The 19,838-nt window shown below is 46.5% G+C and overlaps 1 protein-coding gene across 10 annotated transcripts in view; it reads right to left on the bottom strand.

Moving 5' to 3' along the window:
• Positions 1 to 1,145: 1,145 nt before the first annotated feature.
• The window catches only part of COL26A1 (collagen type XXVI alpha 1 chain), a 168,943-nt gene continuing 150,250 nt past the window's right edge, over positions 1,146 to 19,838 (bottom strand). For 7 of the 10 annotated variants that reach the window (XM_033518891.1, XM_033518889.1, XM_033518890.1 and 4 more), the window contains 8 exons: positions 18,287 to 18,379; positions 16,848 to 16,909; positions 14,577 to 14,639; positions 10,973 to 11,017; positions 9,601 to 9,645; positions 8,931 to 9,015; positions 5,636 to 5,804; positions 1,146 to 4,595 (listed from right to left, as the gene is read on the bottom strand). In XM_033518891.1, coding sequence (XP_033374782.1) covers positions 4,547 to 4,595; positions 5,636 to 5,804; positions 8,931 to 9,015; positions 9,601 to 9,645; positions 10,973 to 11,017; positions 14,577 to 14,639; positions 16,848 to 16,909; positions 18,287 to 18,379 — 611 coding nt within the window. In that variant the 3' untranslated portion in view covers positions 1,146 to 4,546. Of the gene's footprint in view, positions 5,805 to 8,930; positions 9,016 to 9,600; positions 9,646 to 10,972; positions 11,018 to 14,576; positions 14,640 to 16,847; positions 16,910 to 18,286; positions 18,380 to 19,838 lie in introns of all 10 variants that reach the window. The other 3 variants (XM_033518885.1, XM_015646409.3, XM_033518887.1) reach the window with 3 other exon arrangements.

The raw sequence follows: 19,838 nt of genomic DNA, 5'->3' as shown, positions 1-19,838 counted from the left end.
TGATCAGAGGGAAAAAACTGGCTGGGATTTACTTATCTCTTGTTTTCACTGGGATATGAAAAACAAGTTCAGAGCCTGGAGCTGTGACATCTGTGACAGAAACAGCCCAGCTCCTCCCCTACAGCCTCCCTTTGCTAGCACAGAGGTGCTGCACCTCGAGGGGCAGCTGGGCCCAGAGTAGGAAGGTTAAAAGAAGGTCTTTACCCACATCCTCTTCTGGCAGCTTGAATTGCCATGAGAGATGATGACTCTGGGGTCTCCATAAGCCCAGGGGTGCACTCAGAGAACACCCAAAGGCTGCTGGAGGAGGCAGATGCCCAGGAGGTACCAGGGGATGTCAGGGAGTGGGTCTGGGCACCCCTTGCTGTCTTAGCTGAGCCAGCTCCACTTCCTTGTACTGTGAAGAAACTTTTGGGGAAGTGAGGAACACTGCAAATCTCAGCAGATTTTAATTGACACTGCTGGGCAGAGCAGAATTCTCTCTCTGGCTTGTTCCCCCTCACAATCTGCTGCAGCTCTCATCCTCTGAGTGGCCTCGCTGAGCCCAGACAGAGCTGTGATTTCCTGGGTGTGCCCTGACACAAAATTCCTGCAGGAACTGGGGGGCTGCTCTGCAGGAGGGACCTGCCAGGTCTGGGCAGAGCCTCACTCTGCAATGCACAGCAAGATGCTCAAAGGTGATGTTACCTGAGAGGCTGCCTGAGGAGCTAAAACACCTCCCTAGGAGGGCAGGGTGAATCCCTGTGTTTGGGATGTGCCCATGGGGTTTGGGGTGAGCCCTTGTGTTTGGGATGTGCCCATGGGGTTTGGGGTGAGCCCCTGTGCTTGATCTGGTGGCTGGGAATGCAGAGGTGACTCTGTGTGTCCTGGAGACAGACCTCTCCATCCAACACTTGCAGAGGAGTCACTCCCACTGTGGGCAGGGAAGTTCAGCTCTGCTTTTAGGCCATTTTTGCCCCTCCAGCCCACAGCAGGTACCCAGAAGCAGGGCCTGTATTCACATCTTGTTTCTGAGAGCCCTGCAAAGGAGATTTCCTAAAGACAAGGCTGAGATGTCAGGAAGGAGAAGCAGCTGCCCTGATTTCAGGCTGCAGTTTGCTTAAACTTGCTCTGAACTTTGTAAATAGAAGACACCTGACATGATATTCATTTACAGTAAGTTTATTTCTCAGTGCATTACATGAAAGGTCTTTGGTATTTGTGGGTCCTTGAATACTGTTCCCACTCTGCTCCATAAGAAAATGCTGAATACAAAACATTCCATATACAGTAACAAACCCCATAGCAAATAAAGAGAAATAGATATTTTGAACAATAACATAGCAATATGAAAACAGATAAGTAACCATGCAAGAGGTGGAACAAACAGGTTGTGTTTACAACAAACATTAATGCCTGCCATAAATGAGTTCATCCTGTCAGACGAGATTTATTCTTGCTCTAAGTTAAGAAATTACACATTGATTGCAAGATACTGCCTATGGCTGCCCTATAAAAGACCAAATGGTTGTAAAGCTAATCCTCAGGAAAGAAGCCAGGACTGTTGGCACACATATGAAACACATTGATATAAATAAAAAAGGTATTGTGTAAAATAACTGGTGAAGAAGTTACCATTTCCTTCTGTGGCTGGGAATGTGCCTTGTGAACAATTATAGCACCTTTCAATCCCTGGTTTCACAGGAAACCAAGAAATCAGAGAGACTCTGAGTAGTTTAACCCCTATACCCCCAGTGGAATGTTATCTTGAGTCAGACAGAAGCTGTAAATGTGGAGGAGGATGGGTTTCCAATCATTGTAGGCAAAGGAATTCCAGAAGCTGATTGTCCTTAGAAGCTTTGTCCCAGTGCTCAGGGTCCCACATGACAACAGAGCCCACTCAGCACCAACACGTGCTGCTCCAGGCCTGAATCTGCTTTTTAATGCCTGTTCCTTTGGAAGCTGATGACAAAATGATGGTGGAGTTTGGTGGGAGCAGGTGAGGGCTCTTCTCTCTAGTTTATTCCTATTTCCCTGGGTTGCTATCAATTCCTTACAGTAAGTGCAAATTAGACCCTCTGGAGAGGAGCATTTCCTTCCTCCCAGGAGTTCCAGGTTGCTGGTGAACATGAGGGTGCATGACTTGCAAAGGGTTTTGGTTGTGCAATGTGCTGCTTCTGGTTAGCTCAGGGCAAGGAAAACACTACTACTACTACCAGAGCTGATCCAAGTCAAAAACACACTGGAGCTCAAACAAACATCAAGAATTTAAAAAAAAAGTCTCAGAAAAAAAAACAAAAAAGGAAAAGAACACACTATGGTATTGCACAGTATGTATATAAGATAAAGCACTGAACATTTCAATTAAAATATATTTCTAAATGAGCACGCATTGAAAATAAATCCCCTAAGTTACATAGACATGGCAAGAAGCATTATATGCCCTGGCTGAAATGAACCTCAGGATCCTGTCTATGATGGAAAATGTGGTTGGAGTGGTTTGTTTGGCCATGAATATCGTTAATGTCAGTGTGTGAGGCTGTGCTCACCTTTAAATGTAATTAAACTGGGGAGACACAAGTGTGGTCCAGCCCTGTGTGAGTGGAGAGGAATGAAACCCCAGCAGAGAGAGAAAGTCCATCTGGTATAATCCTGCTGTCCCCCATTTAGAGATACAGTACCTCAGCAGAGAGATGGAGCTCAACAAAGCAAGGAGAAAATGTTACATAGCTCATATTATCAATAATTAAAGTGGTCTCAACCCAAACCTAAACAGCCTTTTGACAATTGAGTTGGCAGGATTAATTGCAAACAACTTCCATTAAATCTTCCTTTCATCTTGTCAGTATTTTGTTTTAAATAATATAAAATTCCACATCCTTGTCAGCATGAATGCCTCAGCAATGTGAGTGACTAAAGCACCGAGCTCATGCAATAGCTTTGAATTCAGAAGACAAACTTGAGGAAAGATTTCTCTTTCAGTTCAGTACGAAGCCTCTGAAATGTCAGGGAAGTAAAAATTGCCTCATTGTATTCCCTCTTCCCCAAATTCAACCCTGTAGCTACAGGACCACTGAAACTGAATTTCCACATTTCCCTTTTTAAAGATTGCTTTGGTTGGGTTTGGTTCCCAAGGCTGCCATGAGGACAGATTGTTCCTGTGGACTCGACTACAGCTGGCACCAGCCTGCCCAGTGCATGAGTTTAGACTGAACTGAGATTTCTCCTCACTCTTCAACCCTGATTTTAGCTCCTGGAAGCCACCAGTGAGGTCTTGGAATGTCCATGTGATGCTCTAGACCAAGATAGTCCCACTTCACCACAGAGGTAACCAAGTACTTCTCAACTCCTGCACAGGAATCAGCCTGTAAATGAGGAAACGTCCTTTTTTTTGACATTTAATTCTTAGATGGAATGATTATCCCAAGGATGTTCCCATGGCTGCAGCTTGCTTGGCTGGCCACAAGCAAAGCTCTTGTCCTGCCAGTAGTGGAAGGAGGGACATGAGCTCTTACAGCACCACAGACACCGTTAGAGTTAATGCTGGGTTTAGAGTTAGTGCTGGGTGTGAAACTAAGATGCACTCAGAGAGTCTTTATCTCCTTCTCCCAAAAGGATTGCAAATACAGGACGGCTCCTGGAGCTCAGGAACCTGCTGGACTTGAGTTTTACTCATTTTCTTGATTCTCTACACCACACTCCAGCTGTAACTCAGAGTGCAGCCAGGCAGCTCCCCAGACTCCTGCAAAGCTCTGCAAATGTCCTGTGGAAAACTCAATCATTGAGAAGCACAACCTGAACCAGGTGGGCTGTGCTGAACCAGCCCCACCACTGGCACTGGCCAAGCAGGGGGAGGATGCAAAAGCAGGGCAGGGACTTGCATCCCTGCTGCCTCCAGCACAGGGGTTGTTATTCAGCTGCACAGCAGTAAAAGCAAAGTCCTGGTGCTTGCTCAGCATCAGCTTATGCCATTTAACCTAGCTGGGGATTGCTGGATTCCTAAAGAGCTGGGCCAAGGGAAGGCATGGTGGATTCAGCCATCCTGCAGGAGCCTGTAACCTGCTCATTTTGATGCCAGGCTCTTCAGAGGAAGGATTGGGGTTGGATGTGTCTCTTGGCAGCACTGCCATGTTTACAATGTATATGGACAATCAATTTAAGGTGTGGCTAATGCTGGGTTGGCAGAGCTCCTCCATTTTTAGCCTCATTTCCAGCAGGCTTTGCCTTGGGAAGATCACTTGGGGTGCTGAACACAGGGACTGTAGAGTATTTTCCTTGGAAAGCCTCTGACAGAAGCCTGCAGCAGTGCAGCCCAGCCTGCTCACACAGCTGTGTCCTCCTGGAACCAGAGGGGCAACAACACAACTCAGTTTGCTCACTTTTGTCCTGGGCTGGATTTGAAAACTGGGAATTAAAAGTAATTAAAAGAATAAAAAGAACTAAAAAGTAAAAAATAGTCCAGTAAGTTTAGTTGATTAATCTTCCCCTTCTAACAAAAATCACTGTCTACATGAATGACATCAACTTGTCCAACCTGGTTAGCACAGCAGGTGGAGTGATTCATTTGTCACTGAAGGGCAGGTTCCACTTCTTTAACCTGGAAGCTGGCACTTCCCCTAAAATAATGAGTTATTGCAAAAAGTAAAATGACTCTGTATTTAACTCCCAGTACAAATAAGCTCTTGACAAGTCTCTAATTCCCTAGGCTGTGGTTTGCTACTGCACTATCTCCAGATCCAAATGGCGAGGATTTACTCACAAGATTAAAACAAAACACAGTGAAAACATTTTTCCTGATTGCTGTAGGATTAAGAAACTATTGCAAAATATCCTTTTCTGTGAATAGTTACTGCCACCACTTAAATTAATTATCTCTGGATGTATGCACAAGCTGAACACAGTATGGGAAAATTCTTGCACAATTCCATCATATCTCATGCAAACTGCTCTGTGTTTTCACAGAAACATTCTAAACTCCCAGAAGATAGACAGAAAGCCAATGTTGCCATGAACATTTGCATCAGAAGTCCTTTTTTAGCCAACCACAAATAGAAATAATGTCATTCACATGCAATTAGCAACATAAAAAGCCAGGATTTTGTTGCTGAAGTCCAGAGAGCCATCTGAATTTTCAGTCATACTTTTAAATGTACTTCGTATTCTGATTTGTTCTTTGTTTAAAATAAATCCTTGTAGGTCGTGCTTTCATGGCCTGTGGAAGTTGCACCTGGAAGTCAGTGTGACACCAACACAGGAAATAAAAGCAGAGGCCTCCAACTACAGCAATGGACAAGGCTGAGGCTGGGCTTTGGGTCTGGGTGGGATGAGGATAATCTTGGCCAGTTAAGCAGAGCTTTACTGAGTGACTGTCAAAGGCAGGGTTAAACCCTCGAGGCACAGCCAGGAGATGCCATTTGTGCAGGCAGCCTCTGAGACACCTGACAACTGCTATTCCAAAGGCAAAACAACAAAATCCAGGAGAACATTCCCAAAACCCTCTCTGAGCTATGGATAAGTTATTCCCTGCAATCAGAGCTCGGTATTGAGCCACCAACACTGCAGCCTCTCACCCACTTCATCTGCAGGGTGCAGTAAAGCACTGGGTACTGTATCTTTAACTGGAGAACAGGCAGGGAGGACACGGAGATGCTCCTACTTCATCCGGTGGCTTCTCCTTCTGCCTTCACCGTCATCCAGCAGTGAAGAGAGGATCTGTTGGGCCTGGGGCTGCCGGGGTCCTCCTCGCTTGATCTTGATGCTGGTTCTCAGGGGGGAGCCCGGGATCACATCCTGTCCAGAGCCTGGCTCAATGGAAGACAAAGAGTCTGTAAGGAGAGAAAGTCACGGGAGAGCACTATTTAAAAGGGGAGGCTGAGGAAGACTCATGGGCCCCTCGGAGTGTTCCTCCTCTGGGAGCAGTGTGCTCCCTCCTGCTTGCTCTCCATGCAGGAAGCAGCACTGGAGATACAGCTTTGCTGCCATCACTCTGCTCCTGCATTAGATGTTTTCCCTCTGCTCTGCCTGAATTCTCTGGGGTAAGTGCTCCTACAGCAGGGCCTGCTCTCCTTTGTAGTTTCATTTCTAAACTGTTGTTCTTTTATTAATTATAAATTTACATGGGCTGCAGCAGCTGCTCAGCACTGCCCAGAGACTCCTGGTACTGCAGGATCAGCTGGTGGGCAGTGGGCAGTGATGCTCTTAGGGTTTAAGTATCATTTCACTCCTAGTAAAGGACATTTGGAGGCACTGAAAGGATGGAATGGAAGGATTGACCCACCCTGTGCTGCAGCCAAATCAGCTGGGAATGGGTGGTGGCTGTCCCTGCTCCCACAGTGTCTCCAGGTAACAACCTCCTGCTCCTCCCTCAGCTAAACAAATTCAATATTCACTGCTCTGGGCCACTCTTCAGCAGCAGATGCTGGTGACTTGATCTGCCTCATCATTTCCAATGCCCCAATTTCTTCTTCCTTCTGCCTCCAGAGCTGGATGTTTGTGTTTCCCTGCCAGGAGCCCAACGTGCCAGCCTCAGCTGGATCCCACGAGGCAGCATTTCTGTTTCCAGTGAGCTTTTGGCTGCCAGAGGATTTGGGCTCTGTCTGCTGGCACCAAACCCTGCCAAACAATTTGGAATTTGCTGTGTCCTGCTGCTGCTCTCTGCGGCTTCCAGGCCAGGTCAGCTCCAGCTGCCCTCCCAGTGCAGAGAAGTTTGTTTGCTGGGATGTTTTGCTTTGTTGCTTGGGTGGTTGTGGTTTTGGAAACCACACTCAGTGGGAAGTTTCTTGGGAAAATGAGAGCATGGGATTGGCATTTCTGAGTGGGATTTTAAAGCTGGGCTAACCCAGGACCTGTGGTCAAATCCTTAACACCTACACTGGGAACATGACCAGACAGTTGGTGCCGGGTGATTTAAAATTCTGTGCTGCCTTTCAGCCCAGGGAGGTCTGTGCTCAAGAAAAATATTGTTTGTTATTTAATGTCTTTTTCTCTATGTTTGTTGGGGCTTTTTTAACCATATACCCAAAGATGAACATAACTGCACTAGGAAAATACTTACTTTCCAAGTTCCCTTTCTAAACAGTATTTTTGTAGGGCCTAAAATATGTGTGAAGTGAAAGAATGGAACTATTTCTAAGGCACAGAGTGAGAATACAGTTGTCAATACTTATGGGACAAAAAAACCCATAAAGTCATAAAATATAGGTGCTTAAATACGACCTAACCACAGTGCACAATTAAAAACCATCCATTTTTGCTGATGCAGTTACACTGGTATAGAAGTACACATGGGTTTAAATAACTCATCTCCATCCCAAGCAGTAACAGATCAATACAAATGGTTTGCTGAAATGACTGTTTCAAAATAACAGCAGCACAGGCCTTGTTGCTGCTGTATTTCCAAACAGAATGTGAAAAACTGCTAAATCAAGCAGTTCTGCTGGGGCAAGGCTGTGTGAACCCCAGCCCCAGGGTCTACAGAAGATTCCTAAAGAGCTGACTTTTTGCTTAATACCACTATAAATGAAGGTACAACATAAAAGCCAAAGGAGGCCCAGGCCCTGGGTCCTGTAAATGCCCTGTTCTTATGGACTCTTCCAGGGAATCCCCCTTTCCCTTCTCCCTGCAGATCATCCCAGCAGGCATGGACGGCTGCTTAGGAAATTGGGTGGGCATCTCCCTGGTACCTCCACCAGCTCAAAGAAAAGCAGCATAAAAACCTCTTTTTGTACCCTTGGAATGAGAATGTGAAGAGAAGCAGGATTAGTGCAGAGGTAAGGTCAGGGTGAGTGTGGTTGAATCATGCTGTTGTGATTCAGGGTTTCCCAAAAATCTTACGCTGTTGCTGCCTGTTGATTTTGGAAACAGCACTTGGGGCCTGAAAGAGCACGAGGCCACCAAGCAGAGCACAGCAGGCTCCAGGCCAGGCCAGCCATGCCCTGGCACTGGAAGGGTCCAGCAACAATTCCATCCCAGCCCTGCTGGCTCCAGACAGGGCTGGGATCCCAAGGTGCTGTCTGAAGTGCATCATCACTGTGTAGTGAGGCATTGTCAGGACTGCTGGGCATTTTGGATGTTTAGTATTTCCACAGCTTAAATCAATATCCAAAGGCCACATCCCAATAAAAGGATCTGAGGGAGGTGTGAGGTGGGCTCACAATGAGGTTCCAGGTGTCAAGGACAGAAAAGTGCTCTGGGACTTGGTGAGTGCCAAGGAACAGATTTGCTTCTCACAGGCTGGGATGGCACAGCCAAACATTTTGCCTCGTGTTTCTGAAAGGGGAGAAAATTGATCCTCAGCTACACCAAAAGGAGCAGTCTGACCATAACCAAATCCTGTGACAATAACCAACACCACACTGTGGTTAAGGGAAGAGGACATTCTTTAAGGGATGATGTACCCACTGTACCAGTGATGGGAAAGGCAACAGCCTCAAGAGATCACAAAAATCTATCAATGTAGAATGTGTGGGACTTCCTTTAAATCTGACTGTGAAAATAGGTTTCATGTAAGTTATGATCACAAAATGTTCAGGGATCACTGATTTTCAGGGTGACATGGCAGTGCTGTCTGGGCTTTGGCAAGGGCCTCAGTGGTGTTCAAGTCACTTGGAAGATGCTGTTAACAGGATTAAATGATCTGGCCTAAAGACTTGAACAAGCAGCTCTGTGGGAAGCTGGTGGATGATCTGTGCCACATGGCTTGAGCTGCTGCTCGTGACTTGGCTGCCTGAACTGTAACAAAAATCACTGTAAGGGTCATTTCACCTGCTACTGGAAAGCCAGAGGAAGTAGTGCAGCTGGTGGAACTCAAGCACCTCTAAGTCATGGTACCTAGTTTTGAAAACGTGGCTTGAAGAGACACCAGAGAGCTCAGGAAACTGGGATGGAGTTTAACCAGCAAGCCTGAACAGAGCCCCTGGCTCCCTAGAGAAGAAAACCTTAGCAGTGCTTACCATGAATTCCTATCATGTGCTCAAGGATTAATACCCTCTCAGCTAAAATCTTCAGAGCCTCTCGAAGCTGTTGGACACCTTCCCCCTGCAAGAAAGAAAACAAAACTAACGTTGGAATGTGTTGTAGAACAGGCTTTTTGTCTATAACATTGCTTTCATAGAACCAAATCCTGCAGTGTGGATGTTTAAAAATGAAAAGATGTAAAAGAGGAGATGACCTAAGTAGGAGTGCAGGAGAAATCCCTATTCAAAGAGCTCCTCATGTATACTCAGGCTGGAGTTTGATGTGCTTGTCACCTTAGGTGTGGGCTTGAAGGGCCAAAGAGATGTTGGGAATTATTTCAGGGATTGAGAGCAGAGATGTGAGAACTCCAAAGCTCTGCACACGCAGTTTGATCTCTTCTGGGAGTCTGTCCCTCAGCAAGTGGGAGGGACAGTAGGGCAGCAATTCCCAACCAGCTCCATGTGACAGAACAACCTAAGAACATGGTGACAACCTGGTCAAAGAAACCTCACAGAACAGGATTTCTGGCACACATTAAATTCAAACCCACTTTTTTAACTGTGAACTCACCCTCTGCCCCCCCCCAAGCCACCTGTCAAAGGGAATATGGTTGAAGGACAGCAAAGTGATAAAAAGGAAAGTAAAACAGTAGAAACACATCCTTACATCAGCACCTTTGTCACCTTCCTCACCCTTCTTGCCTGGTTCACCCTAAAACCAAGAAAGGGAAACTTGGTTACATGTGGCTGAGGACCCTTCCAGGACCCCTTGGATCCCTCCCCACCAAAGGAGCAAATTAAAGAAGTATTTCACCAGCAGAAAACACATGGACTGGCACTTCATGCCAAGGGCCAAAGTGCTCTGCTGAGCTTTGCCCTGGCTCCTGTCAGCTTCCCAGGAGGTCACCACCACTTCTAACACAAATGGACTTGTCCAGGAGTGGCCACCTGCCATGGCCAGGGCCCCAGCAAGGCCACAGACATTTCATTGTGCTCTCAATGAACAACATTGTATGCTAAACCACAGATAAATTGCTCCTTTCCCCCAAACATGCATGTTTTCATCTTGGTTTAGAACAGAAAAATCCTCCATTCTGTTTTCATTAATTAGCCACATCACTTTCTGCCTCTGAAGATGCTCATTAAGCTTTTCTTGAACAAAGAAGTGCTGTGAACACTGGTCTCATGTTTCCCCCCAGCCAGGAAGTTCATGCACTTTCCAAAGAGCAGATGACAGGGAGAGATGAAACCACCCTAAGCTAAACATAAAACAAAATTAACAATCTAAAATAAGAATGGAAAGGCTCGGGCTCCTCAAATTTGTTGGACTTCCCTGAGATATTTGTAAAGCAGAGGTGAGGATGGGAGGAAGGACCAAAAAAGAGGTTTTGTGAATTGTATGAAATGATGAAGTGGAACCAAGGTAGAGAGATGAGAACCCTCCCAGAGGCTCTGGCACCTCTCTGGAAGCTGCCATCCAAAAATCCCCCAATTTTCTCCACTAGATCTCTGTCAGCCAACCTTCATCACCATTGGTTTGTTTCCACTGGCCATATGTGCTAGTGCAGACATCTCCTCTGTGCATCTGTTCAGATACCGCCAAAAAAATCATTTGGAGACATCTCTTAATCTCATTACAGGGTTTCCAGCTCAGCTTTGCTGACCAAGGTGCAGGAGGGAGCTGAGAGCAGCTGATGGACTTTGAGCTGTTTAACTGTGCCCACCTTTGGGCTCTGACAGTGCCAGGAACTCCTGGGGCCCAGGGAGAGCTGAGTGTGCCCAGCACTGGCCAGAGGGATCTGCAGGCAAAGCTCAGCTCCTGTGCTGGGCTGATGCCCTCCAGGTCACATCAGCACTGTGCTTTACACCAGGGGATGCTTCATTTGCACAGGGATTCGTTAAGGTGAGGGTGTCTGAGCAACAAATGTCTGAGCTGGAGCCAGCAGAGCTGAGGCAGCTCCAGGCCAGCCAGGGGCACCTACAGTGCCAGGCACCAAGCCCACCTGAGCCTGGCACCCAGCCACGAGTGCAGCACTTACAGGAAATCCCTTAATGCCCCTCTCTCCAGGCAGACCTGCTTGCCCCTGTTGGAAATAAAGGCAGTGTCATTAGGAGATACTTTGCCACTTGACAAGAACACAGTGTAATTTTTACTAGTGGAATTAAGATGGCTTAATGAAAAAAACCTTACACTTGGGATAATGTGAAAAAAAATTCCTCTCCCTTGACATTATCACTTAGAGACAGCAAAAGGGGGTTATGGTTTTCTGTCAAGTATCAGCTCCAAATCCCATCAGACTCTGGAGGAGCTGGGTTGGATACGGAGCTCCTGAGCTCAGTGCCCTCTCTGTAAGACGATTAGCAGGTTTTTTGAACTTTCCAGCAGTCAGTTACATTATACCAGGAAGGAATTTGGCTGGAGATTTGTTCCTTACAAAGACACTGCATTCTTCTCTCTGGTAGAAGTGATGGGCCGCTGCTGCCCCAGCCAGAACAGAGCCCAGGACTCCCACTGAGCACTGATTTAATCTGCTCCTGCTCCACACACACCCCACAGCTACTGATCAAAACACAGGTACAATATTTTGGATGGTTTGTTTCTTTCTCCTGCTGTGCTAATTTTCACATTGTTCTCAGTGAGAGGCTTTTGTTCTTTTTGGGTTGTTTTTTTTGTTTTTTGTTATTACAGAAACAGTTTGAACTAGTACTTGTTGGTTTGGGGCAGAATGGAATTATGTTAAACTGAACATCTTTTTTTCCCCTGTTTTCCTGCATGGTGCTGGTTTCCCACCCTGGAGCACCTGAGGCAGGGCAGAATCCCTGACCAGGAGAGCAGTTATAGGTTATTTAGTGAGAAAGCAGAAGCTTGGGAAGAAGAGGCAAAATGTAAAAGCATTTATAAAAATCCATTAATAAAACAGCCACATATTTCTCCCCTGGCTCTTCTCCCATAGACACACATAGAAACAAACACATCCTTTTTTCCCCCAAAAATAACTACATATATGGTAGCAGATTTCTGCAGTAGAAAGGGAGAGCTGCTGGGTTTGTGTCCATCAAATTTGTATAAAACCAAGAAGCACCTACAGAACATTCCCATGGAGGAATTTCTATGGAATGCCTCTCCAGCAAGAGGAAAAGGCCCCTGTGGACAGGGAGAGCTCTGGGAGAAAGGCCCAGTCTGTCAGGTGCTCCCAGTATCTTCAAAGGGAAATACTTGGATTCTGCACTGGAAGGAGCAAAGCTCATGAAAAAGCACAGGCAAGAGGAAAAATCACAGAGAGGAGCACAACAACACACTGAACAGACATAAACAGGCTGTGCTCCATGTCCAGGAGGAACAGAAAGGATGTTATCAGCTTAAAGGGGATCAAAGGATATTTAGGCTGGATGTTGGCAATATCTTTTATCCCAGGCCTCCCTGGCTGTTGCTCTGAAGTCTGCCTGGAGATGCTGTGGAGCCTCCCTGCCTGGCAGTGTTTGGGATGAGCAGGGGCTGAGCGTGAGCAGCACACAGAGCTGAGCCATCCAGGGGCTGTGCTCTGACTGCTTCAGGTCCCTTCCACATCTGCTCTCGTCGAGATTAAGCAGGGAGAATGCATAATAACATTTCCTCAAATCTCAGTAGATGTTGTGAACCCCCTCCTCTGCTTTTCTTTGCAGCTGCACAGCTCCTGTGCTCCAGCCCTCATTTGTATCCACCAAACCCAAAATTGCAGCACGTCATTGTCAAAACCAGCATCCAAAGCTGTGCTCACAAAAGACAGAAAAGCACACAGAGCATCCTACAGAAATTCTGACAGAAAAAGCTGTCAGCTTCCCTTTCCACACTAACAGAGGATGGACAGGAAATACAGGGGCTTTATTCTATTTATCAAGACATTTTGATATTTGAAAATCTCATTTGTCCCAAACCTAAGAGGAGAGTTACAATTCTAAATTGTAACCTCCAGCAAGGAGGGAACAAAACCAAATTCTAAGGGGTGAATGGACACAATGCAACAAGATTTTGTTTCAAAATAAGTGTAGTAGTAATATGGTACATTAATGTACATAATATGATCTACCACAAACTACAGGAAAATGTTAAATGAATCATTGAGGAAGAGTTTTATCATTTCCTGGATGGAAATGGGACACTTTGCCACATACCGTGCCCTTCTAATTTTTTTTAGCAGAAATAAAGACTGAATGGCAATGAGATGTAGTTGGTAATCTGTGCATCCACCTCACCAGTTAAGGTTTTGCTATCAGAATCTTGAATTCTAGTCCCAGAACTCCAGCAGTCTGCAATCAATTTGTAAAGCCAAGTCATGCCCAAACTGGCTGAGCTGCACAAGGAAAGTGTTACAAAAAACCACCAACAGTCCCTCTGTCTTTCAGGGAAGTGCAAGTGATTTCTTACATAAGAACAGGACCAAGCACCCAAAACTAAAATATGACAGAGATTTCAAAGGGCAGATGTGCCCCACCCTCAGATATCTGATCCCTCAGGAGGGGTGAAAGCACCTGGGCCTGCTCCCCTTGCACAGAGCCTGGACAGAGGAGCAGTTTCTTGCTGGTTATTGCCATGAGTTTGAGAAGTCAGCACATTGGAGTTCACTGATCTGCATTTGTGTGTCTTGGCTCTTTCAGGCACCCCTGTTGTCTGCTGGGTTGGAAGGGGGAGCAGGAATGCAGGGGAGGTTCTGTCACGGGGGAATCACGTCACCTACAGCCCCGCTCACCTCCATCCACACAAAGGGTAAAACGGCCCTTGGGAGAAAAGGGAATTTGTGTCCCACAGCTGTGGCCTCCACTGCAAACATCCATCACTTTAGAGGCACCAAACAAAGTTTTCCTCCTTGTCTTTCTCCCCTCCTTTGACTCTCTCCACACTGGGGTCTCAGTGATTCTCCACAGAGCATTTCACAGACCTAAGGGCTGAATGATCCTCTTCCACCTACCCCACTCCAGGATGATTCTGTGCTCCCTGACTCACCCAGAGATTTCAAAGACCATGACCTGCTGGCAATTAAGCTGAACAGAAGCAGCCAAAGGCCCAAATGCCACTTTCAGACCCTTCCCAATGCTTGAATGCTGGACTGGGAATCTGACACATTTATACCCTTGCTAGATATTTCTCTGGTAGATCCTAAACTTCACCAGTTTGAAAATAACATTCAAACAGCTTTTTTGTGCTAAGTTTAGTTATTAGCACTGGACAGACCACTAAGGCACATAAACATTAAGAACAGTATTCCAAATATGTTAAGAAAATCATTTGACCTGGGGAATAACTTTGGTTTAGGAAAAGTCTGGTGAGTTTTTAGTGCCAGAGAAGGAAGAGTTCAGTTAGACCTCTCAAAACACTCCACACTAAACAGCTTTGGCTGGTGAAAGAAAGTTGGTCTCTACAGCCTTTATACACCATGCCTTTGCTACCTGAATCTCTTTAGGGAACATCTGACTTTGCAAGGAATTCAACCCTTTCTCTGTACAGGAATCCCTCATCTTGGTTCTTGCAGAAACCCCAGAAACTTTGCATTTAAAGCTGGTGGTGGCTGTAGCCCCCCTGCATCTGTGAGACCTGTGTTGTACATAATTCCTGAGGCCTCACTCCCCCAATGCTGTGGGAATCTCTCTGTGCATATAAACTCTTACTCTCTCTCCTCGGTCTCCTTTGGATCCTTTTGGTCCAGGTTGTCCTGGAGATCCTGGCAAGCCCTAGGAGAGATACAGAATGAGAAGGAATTAATTCCTACTGTGCAACCTTTGTTTAGGTGTAGTGAACACATTTCCCAGTGATCCTCAGCTCCTGAAAACCTCATACACCCATCAAGCAATGGGGCTGGATTCTCTTTTTCCCTCAAGCAAATACAACAGGAGCTCTGTTTACAGATATCCTGAGCCCTGGACTTTATGCAGATCCCTCTGTTTGGGTCTTTTAATGCACTGCAGGCCCCTGATGTAACATTTTTTCAGGGTCAGTATGACAGGACAGTTCTTGTTCTCAGTTACCAAGAAGAAATTCATACACAGGTAGTATGTTTAACTTAAAAATCCCCACTGCTTCCCCCCACTTCTTAATTGCCTCAGTGGGTGGCAGGAGCAAGCACACATACCTGAAAATTAATTGGATTGTGTAGTGGAAATTATTTTGAAGCTATTCACTCACCCTAATAAACAATTTTCAAATTAAGCCCAATCTCTGCTAATAATTTAACTCCCTGGGTTGAACAAATCTATAAAGCAGTCACCAACAGCTAAGAAGGGTGCAGTCTCCAGATTTCTACTAATTGAACTGCTATGCAGAAATTGATCCAAATTCTTAACTTATCCACCCAGAGAAGCCACAGTTATTAACCAGACCAAGAGAGAACAATATTGTTTGTTTATATTCAGCCTGTCAGCTCCCCCTCTTCCTACAGCCACCTACAAGATGCTTTTTTTCCACCTCAAGTGACTTGCACGTTGTCTTGGAGGCTGCAAAAGAGTCTGGAGCTCCCCTCCAGGCCAAATCCTCACATCAGCACCCAGAGAAATGGCTTTTCTTGGCCCAGAGAAATGAGCATTGCTGTGAGGAGCTCAGTGCATGTGAAGTGGCCCAAGGAGGCTGCACACATGTGATTTAAGGGTGCAAACGAGGAGCCCTGTCCCAGTTTCAGCTGGGAGCCAGCAATGCCCACCAGCAGCACGTTGCTCCCTGCCTGCAGCCAGCCCCAGCAGCTCAGCTGAGCTCCCCACCAAGGATTCAGAGACCCAGGCCTGGTTTAGGAGGTTCCCTGGGGCTGCCAAATGAGGTAGGGCACAGAGCAGGCCCTGTGTCAAACATGCAGCATGAACAAAGCCCAGGTGTCCATGAGCATCCTCTGCTCCTGACAGCTCTCAGCAGTGTGTGGTGATGCTCAAGAACACTGAATTCCACCTTGCAAAAATAAAAGATTTGAAGTGTGTGCTGCGTGTCAAAAAGCCAGACTCAGCTACAGAATCTACTTATGAATTGTGAATTACCTTATATTTAATGATGTTAAACTGCATCTGTCATTTGGCTGCCAAATCTCTCACTGAGCTTGTATCAATCTGGAGTTTCTCAGTGTTCTCCAGAGCATTCCCTAATTGAAAGGATTCTGCTACACTGGCAAACTTTCCCTAACCTGTTGTCCATTGCTTCTTCAAAGTGGTTAATAAACACATAGGAAAAATCTTCTCTATTTTCAGTTCCAAACCTCCTCTTCTCAGATCTGAGTTACATCCCTTTATAAAGGGATGAAGAACATTAAGCAAGGTTCTTCCCAAAACTGAGTCCCTTTGTATCAGTCAGCCACAATTTGGAGTAGTTTGGCAGTTTCCTATTCATGATTTCACTTCTTTCCATTTAACCAGCTTTTTCCATCCATGTGCTCTTCTTCTACCATAAATTCTTTGGAATGAGTTTTTCCCACTCCATTATTATCTCCCCCCTGCACAATGTTTGTATCCATAAATAATCAAACTGATGGGAATTTGTGATGTTTCTCTTGAATAGAAAGTGCTATATCTGAAAAAGTAGGCTTAACATGTTCACTCTGGTGAATTGGTGAATTCCCATTGATGCATTTTTTGTTCTTTTCATGTGTTCCACAGGAAATGCAGTGTTCTTCTATCACTGTGTTAGTAAAGCCCATGTCAGATCCTTTGCATCAACTCAGGCCACAGTGAAATGTTTTGACACAGCAGCAGCACAGTGTGTTGTTATGATTAAGGGAAATTCTAGAAAACACAACCATTTCAACCTCTCAGCACAACCCAGAATGAGAAAAAGGAATTAAATCACAGAATTTCACGGGGAGCAAACCAGCAAACCTAAGATTATTCTCCCTCCTTGTGCAGTGAGATGATGTTTCACCCCTGACCCCTCTCTGCCCTTCACCCCAAAGCACCAAAGCACCTTACTTGTGATCCAGGGGCTCCAATGGGTCCTGGGGGCCCTTTGGGTCCTGAAGCACCTGGTGGTCCTGGTGGGAATAATAATTGAAGACAATTTTAAGGAGGCTTAGAAGGAAGAACCCTAAATTCCAAGGCATTTACTTCCTTTTGTGTTCTGCTGAGTCTCTCAGTGAGTGAGAACCCTTCACCAAACACTGGATTACTGGACACCCACATCCTGACACAATACACCCCCATGCCCTAGGGGAGATGTTGGAGCTCTGGGAGGGAAAAAATGGTGAAAAGAGGAAGGAAAAATGTCAGTAATGTCCACATTTCCATTCCTTAAAAATGCAACTTCTGAGAAAACTTTTGAGATCCATGGATCAGCTGCTTGAGAGCAAGACACTGCAGGTGATGCTCCTGAAACAATCTCAGGTGGCAAGGGAAGCCCCAGGGGAGCTGCACTTGGTTCCTCTGGGGTGTCAGAAAGCTGAGGATGAACATGAAGGAGATAGAGACAGGAGAGGCTGAGTGAGGCAAAACAAAGCTGTCTCTTGGTCTTCACTCACTCCAGTGGCAATAAATTAATTTAAAATCTGTACCACGGGAGTGCTGCTTCCAGGATGAGTTAAACACCATCTAAACAGGTCAACTTGTCTCACACAGTCACTTAACAGATTCATTCCTTTTGAAAAAATAATTATATCTCAACAGTAGCTGTTAAATTCTACCTGCAGATGGGAGACAGGATATTTGCTTAGCCTGAACTTAGCAATACTCCTCTCTGCTTTAGTTGTCACAACCCTTGAGATGAAACAATGTGGACATTATACACAAAGTACAGCTGAATCAGCCTCAATCATTAATGCACCATACAAATGCTTAAGTCAAAGAATAAAGGAATTGAAGGATAAATGAAAGGCCCTCATAATGAAAGGAGAAGCCTTTTCTGCAACTAATGGGAGTTCACTCCTAAATATGCATCATACAGGGAAGTGCTGATGTTTGCAGGAATATTATCATTTAAGCCACCCATCAGCACATAGAGAAAGAAGGCTTGTCACTGAATTTTCATCCCAGATTCTGATTGCAGTTATACTGGTGAAAATCTGGAATAGCTCAAACTGGCTCCAAAGTCTTCACTGACATCACAGAGCGTCAGACCAGACCCTGCTTGGTGGAGATCAGGACAGGTTTGCAGCAGGGGGAGAACAACTCTGCTCTCAGGAAGGAATCAGTGGATAACCCACTCTTAAAGACAGCTTTTAATTAGCCCCTTTCTCAAGATGAGTCCTGCCAAAGGTGAAACGTCAATAGATAAAAAGCCCAGTTACTTCTTGTCATCCTTCCAGTAAGGACCACTTCCCTCCCCTGCAGGCACCCACTGAGCACCCACTCCATGAGGAAGGCTCTGCCCATCCTCCCCATCCTCCCCATCCTCCCAGCCCAGCCCTGGGTGTCACCTGGTGGCCCCGCGGGTCCCGGGGCTCCCCTGGGTCCGGGCAGTCCAGCCATGATGGTGTCGATGACGGTGGAGGCCAGCTGGGGTTCTCCATCTGCGGCACAGAGCAGAGTCAGTGTCGAGCCCGGCCGGGATCTCTTTCCAAAATCCTCTGGCGCCCGTTGCTGGCCAGGGGCCGGCAGTGCTGCAGGATGCTCAGTCTGGGCTCCTGGAGCTCTCGCCCTTTGCTCTCAAAGAGCTGTGACCCTCGTCCTGCACAGCTGCTCATCTCACCCCTGAGAACCCCAGGCAAGCTGTCCTTTCTCCCAAAAAACCTTGGTGTTTTATCCACCTGTATAATCCTGCCTTGGAATGACTGACCCCGAATCCTCCATCTCCAGGTCCCAGCTGGCTGCTGGCTGCCTGGCACATGCAGCAGGGCTGGGGGGCTCTGTCCTGCCTGGCACCAGGGTCCTGCACAGCCCCCAGCACAGCCAGCTCACCTGGCCAGGTGCTCTGGGGGTGCCCTGAGGTGTGAGGATGGCAGAGCCCAGGGATGGGTGTGCTCTGCCCCCTCCATGTGCTCAGGAAACTTTCCTGCTGTTTAGGATTATTTTAGGTGTTCAACTGGGCAGGTTCACTGAGCTCTGGGAAATGGAGAGAAATGGGAGTGGAGCAGGGAAGCCAGCAGCAGGAATTGGAGGAGTTTTGTGCTTTTGCACATCTTAGTTCTCTCCAGTAAAGAATAAAACCCAGCAGCCTGTAGCTGTCCACACCTTCCCTCAGCCTGGAGCCAATAAAGCAACCATCAGTATTTACTGTAAATCCAAAACCATATCCAACAACCCTGTTCCCTCTACAGCTGTCCTGTGGCACACCTGCAGTCTGGGGAGGTACCTGTATGGCAACACCTTTTATTTCAGCACCCTACAACACTTTAGGACAGTTGTGGAAATCTGGGGCAAAAATTCAATGAACAACCAAGACAACAAGGCCACAAAACAAGCAAGGGAACCTCACACCCTGGTGCCACCAAGCTTACAGTCCACTGACCCTCTGCTGTAGGAGCAAGAAATTTCCTGTTTAACCTGGATGAAAATGTTGGCTCCTGGTCACCAGGATGGCAAACCCTCTGAAAATCCCACATTTTCCACAGCTGGAGGTTGCCATGCAGGAATAATGTCCACCTCCTCCTGCCCATGACCTCAAGCTTACTCATGTTTCCTTCCACCCATCCCTGTAACTCATCACAGTAAAATTCAGGGGAACCCTGTGCAGGAAAAGGCTGGGAATGTCTCACTGCAAATGTCAAGTGACACCAGGAAGGTCAGAAGGGTGTTTGCTTACTCTGCAGAGACCAGCCCAAAGGTCAGAAGGTGAACTCTCCAGAAATTTTAGCAGACACATTGCAAAGCCTTCCCAGCTTCTGGAGTGTTGGCAATGACAGAGAGAACTTCCAAGCCAGTTGTTTGAAAGCAGCTCCCAGGGAAAACTGTGCAATGGCTTTGCCTGCCAAGGATGACAGGATACCTCTGCAATTCCTTCCTGGCAGCAGGACAGCACGAGATCCAACC

The sequence above is a fragment of the Parus major genome, chromosome 19, assembly GCF_001522545.3.
Source record: "Parus major isolate Abel chromosome 19, Parus_major1.1, whole genome shotgun sequence".
NCBI lineage: Eukaryota > Metazoa > Chordata > Aves > Passeriformes > Paridae > Parus > Parus major.
Note: the sequence above shows the minus strand (reverse complement) of the source record. Positions and strands in the feature narration are given on the sequence as shown.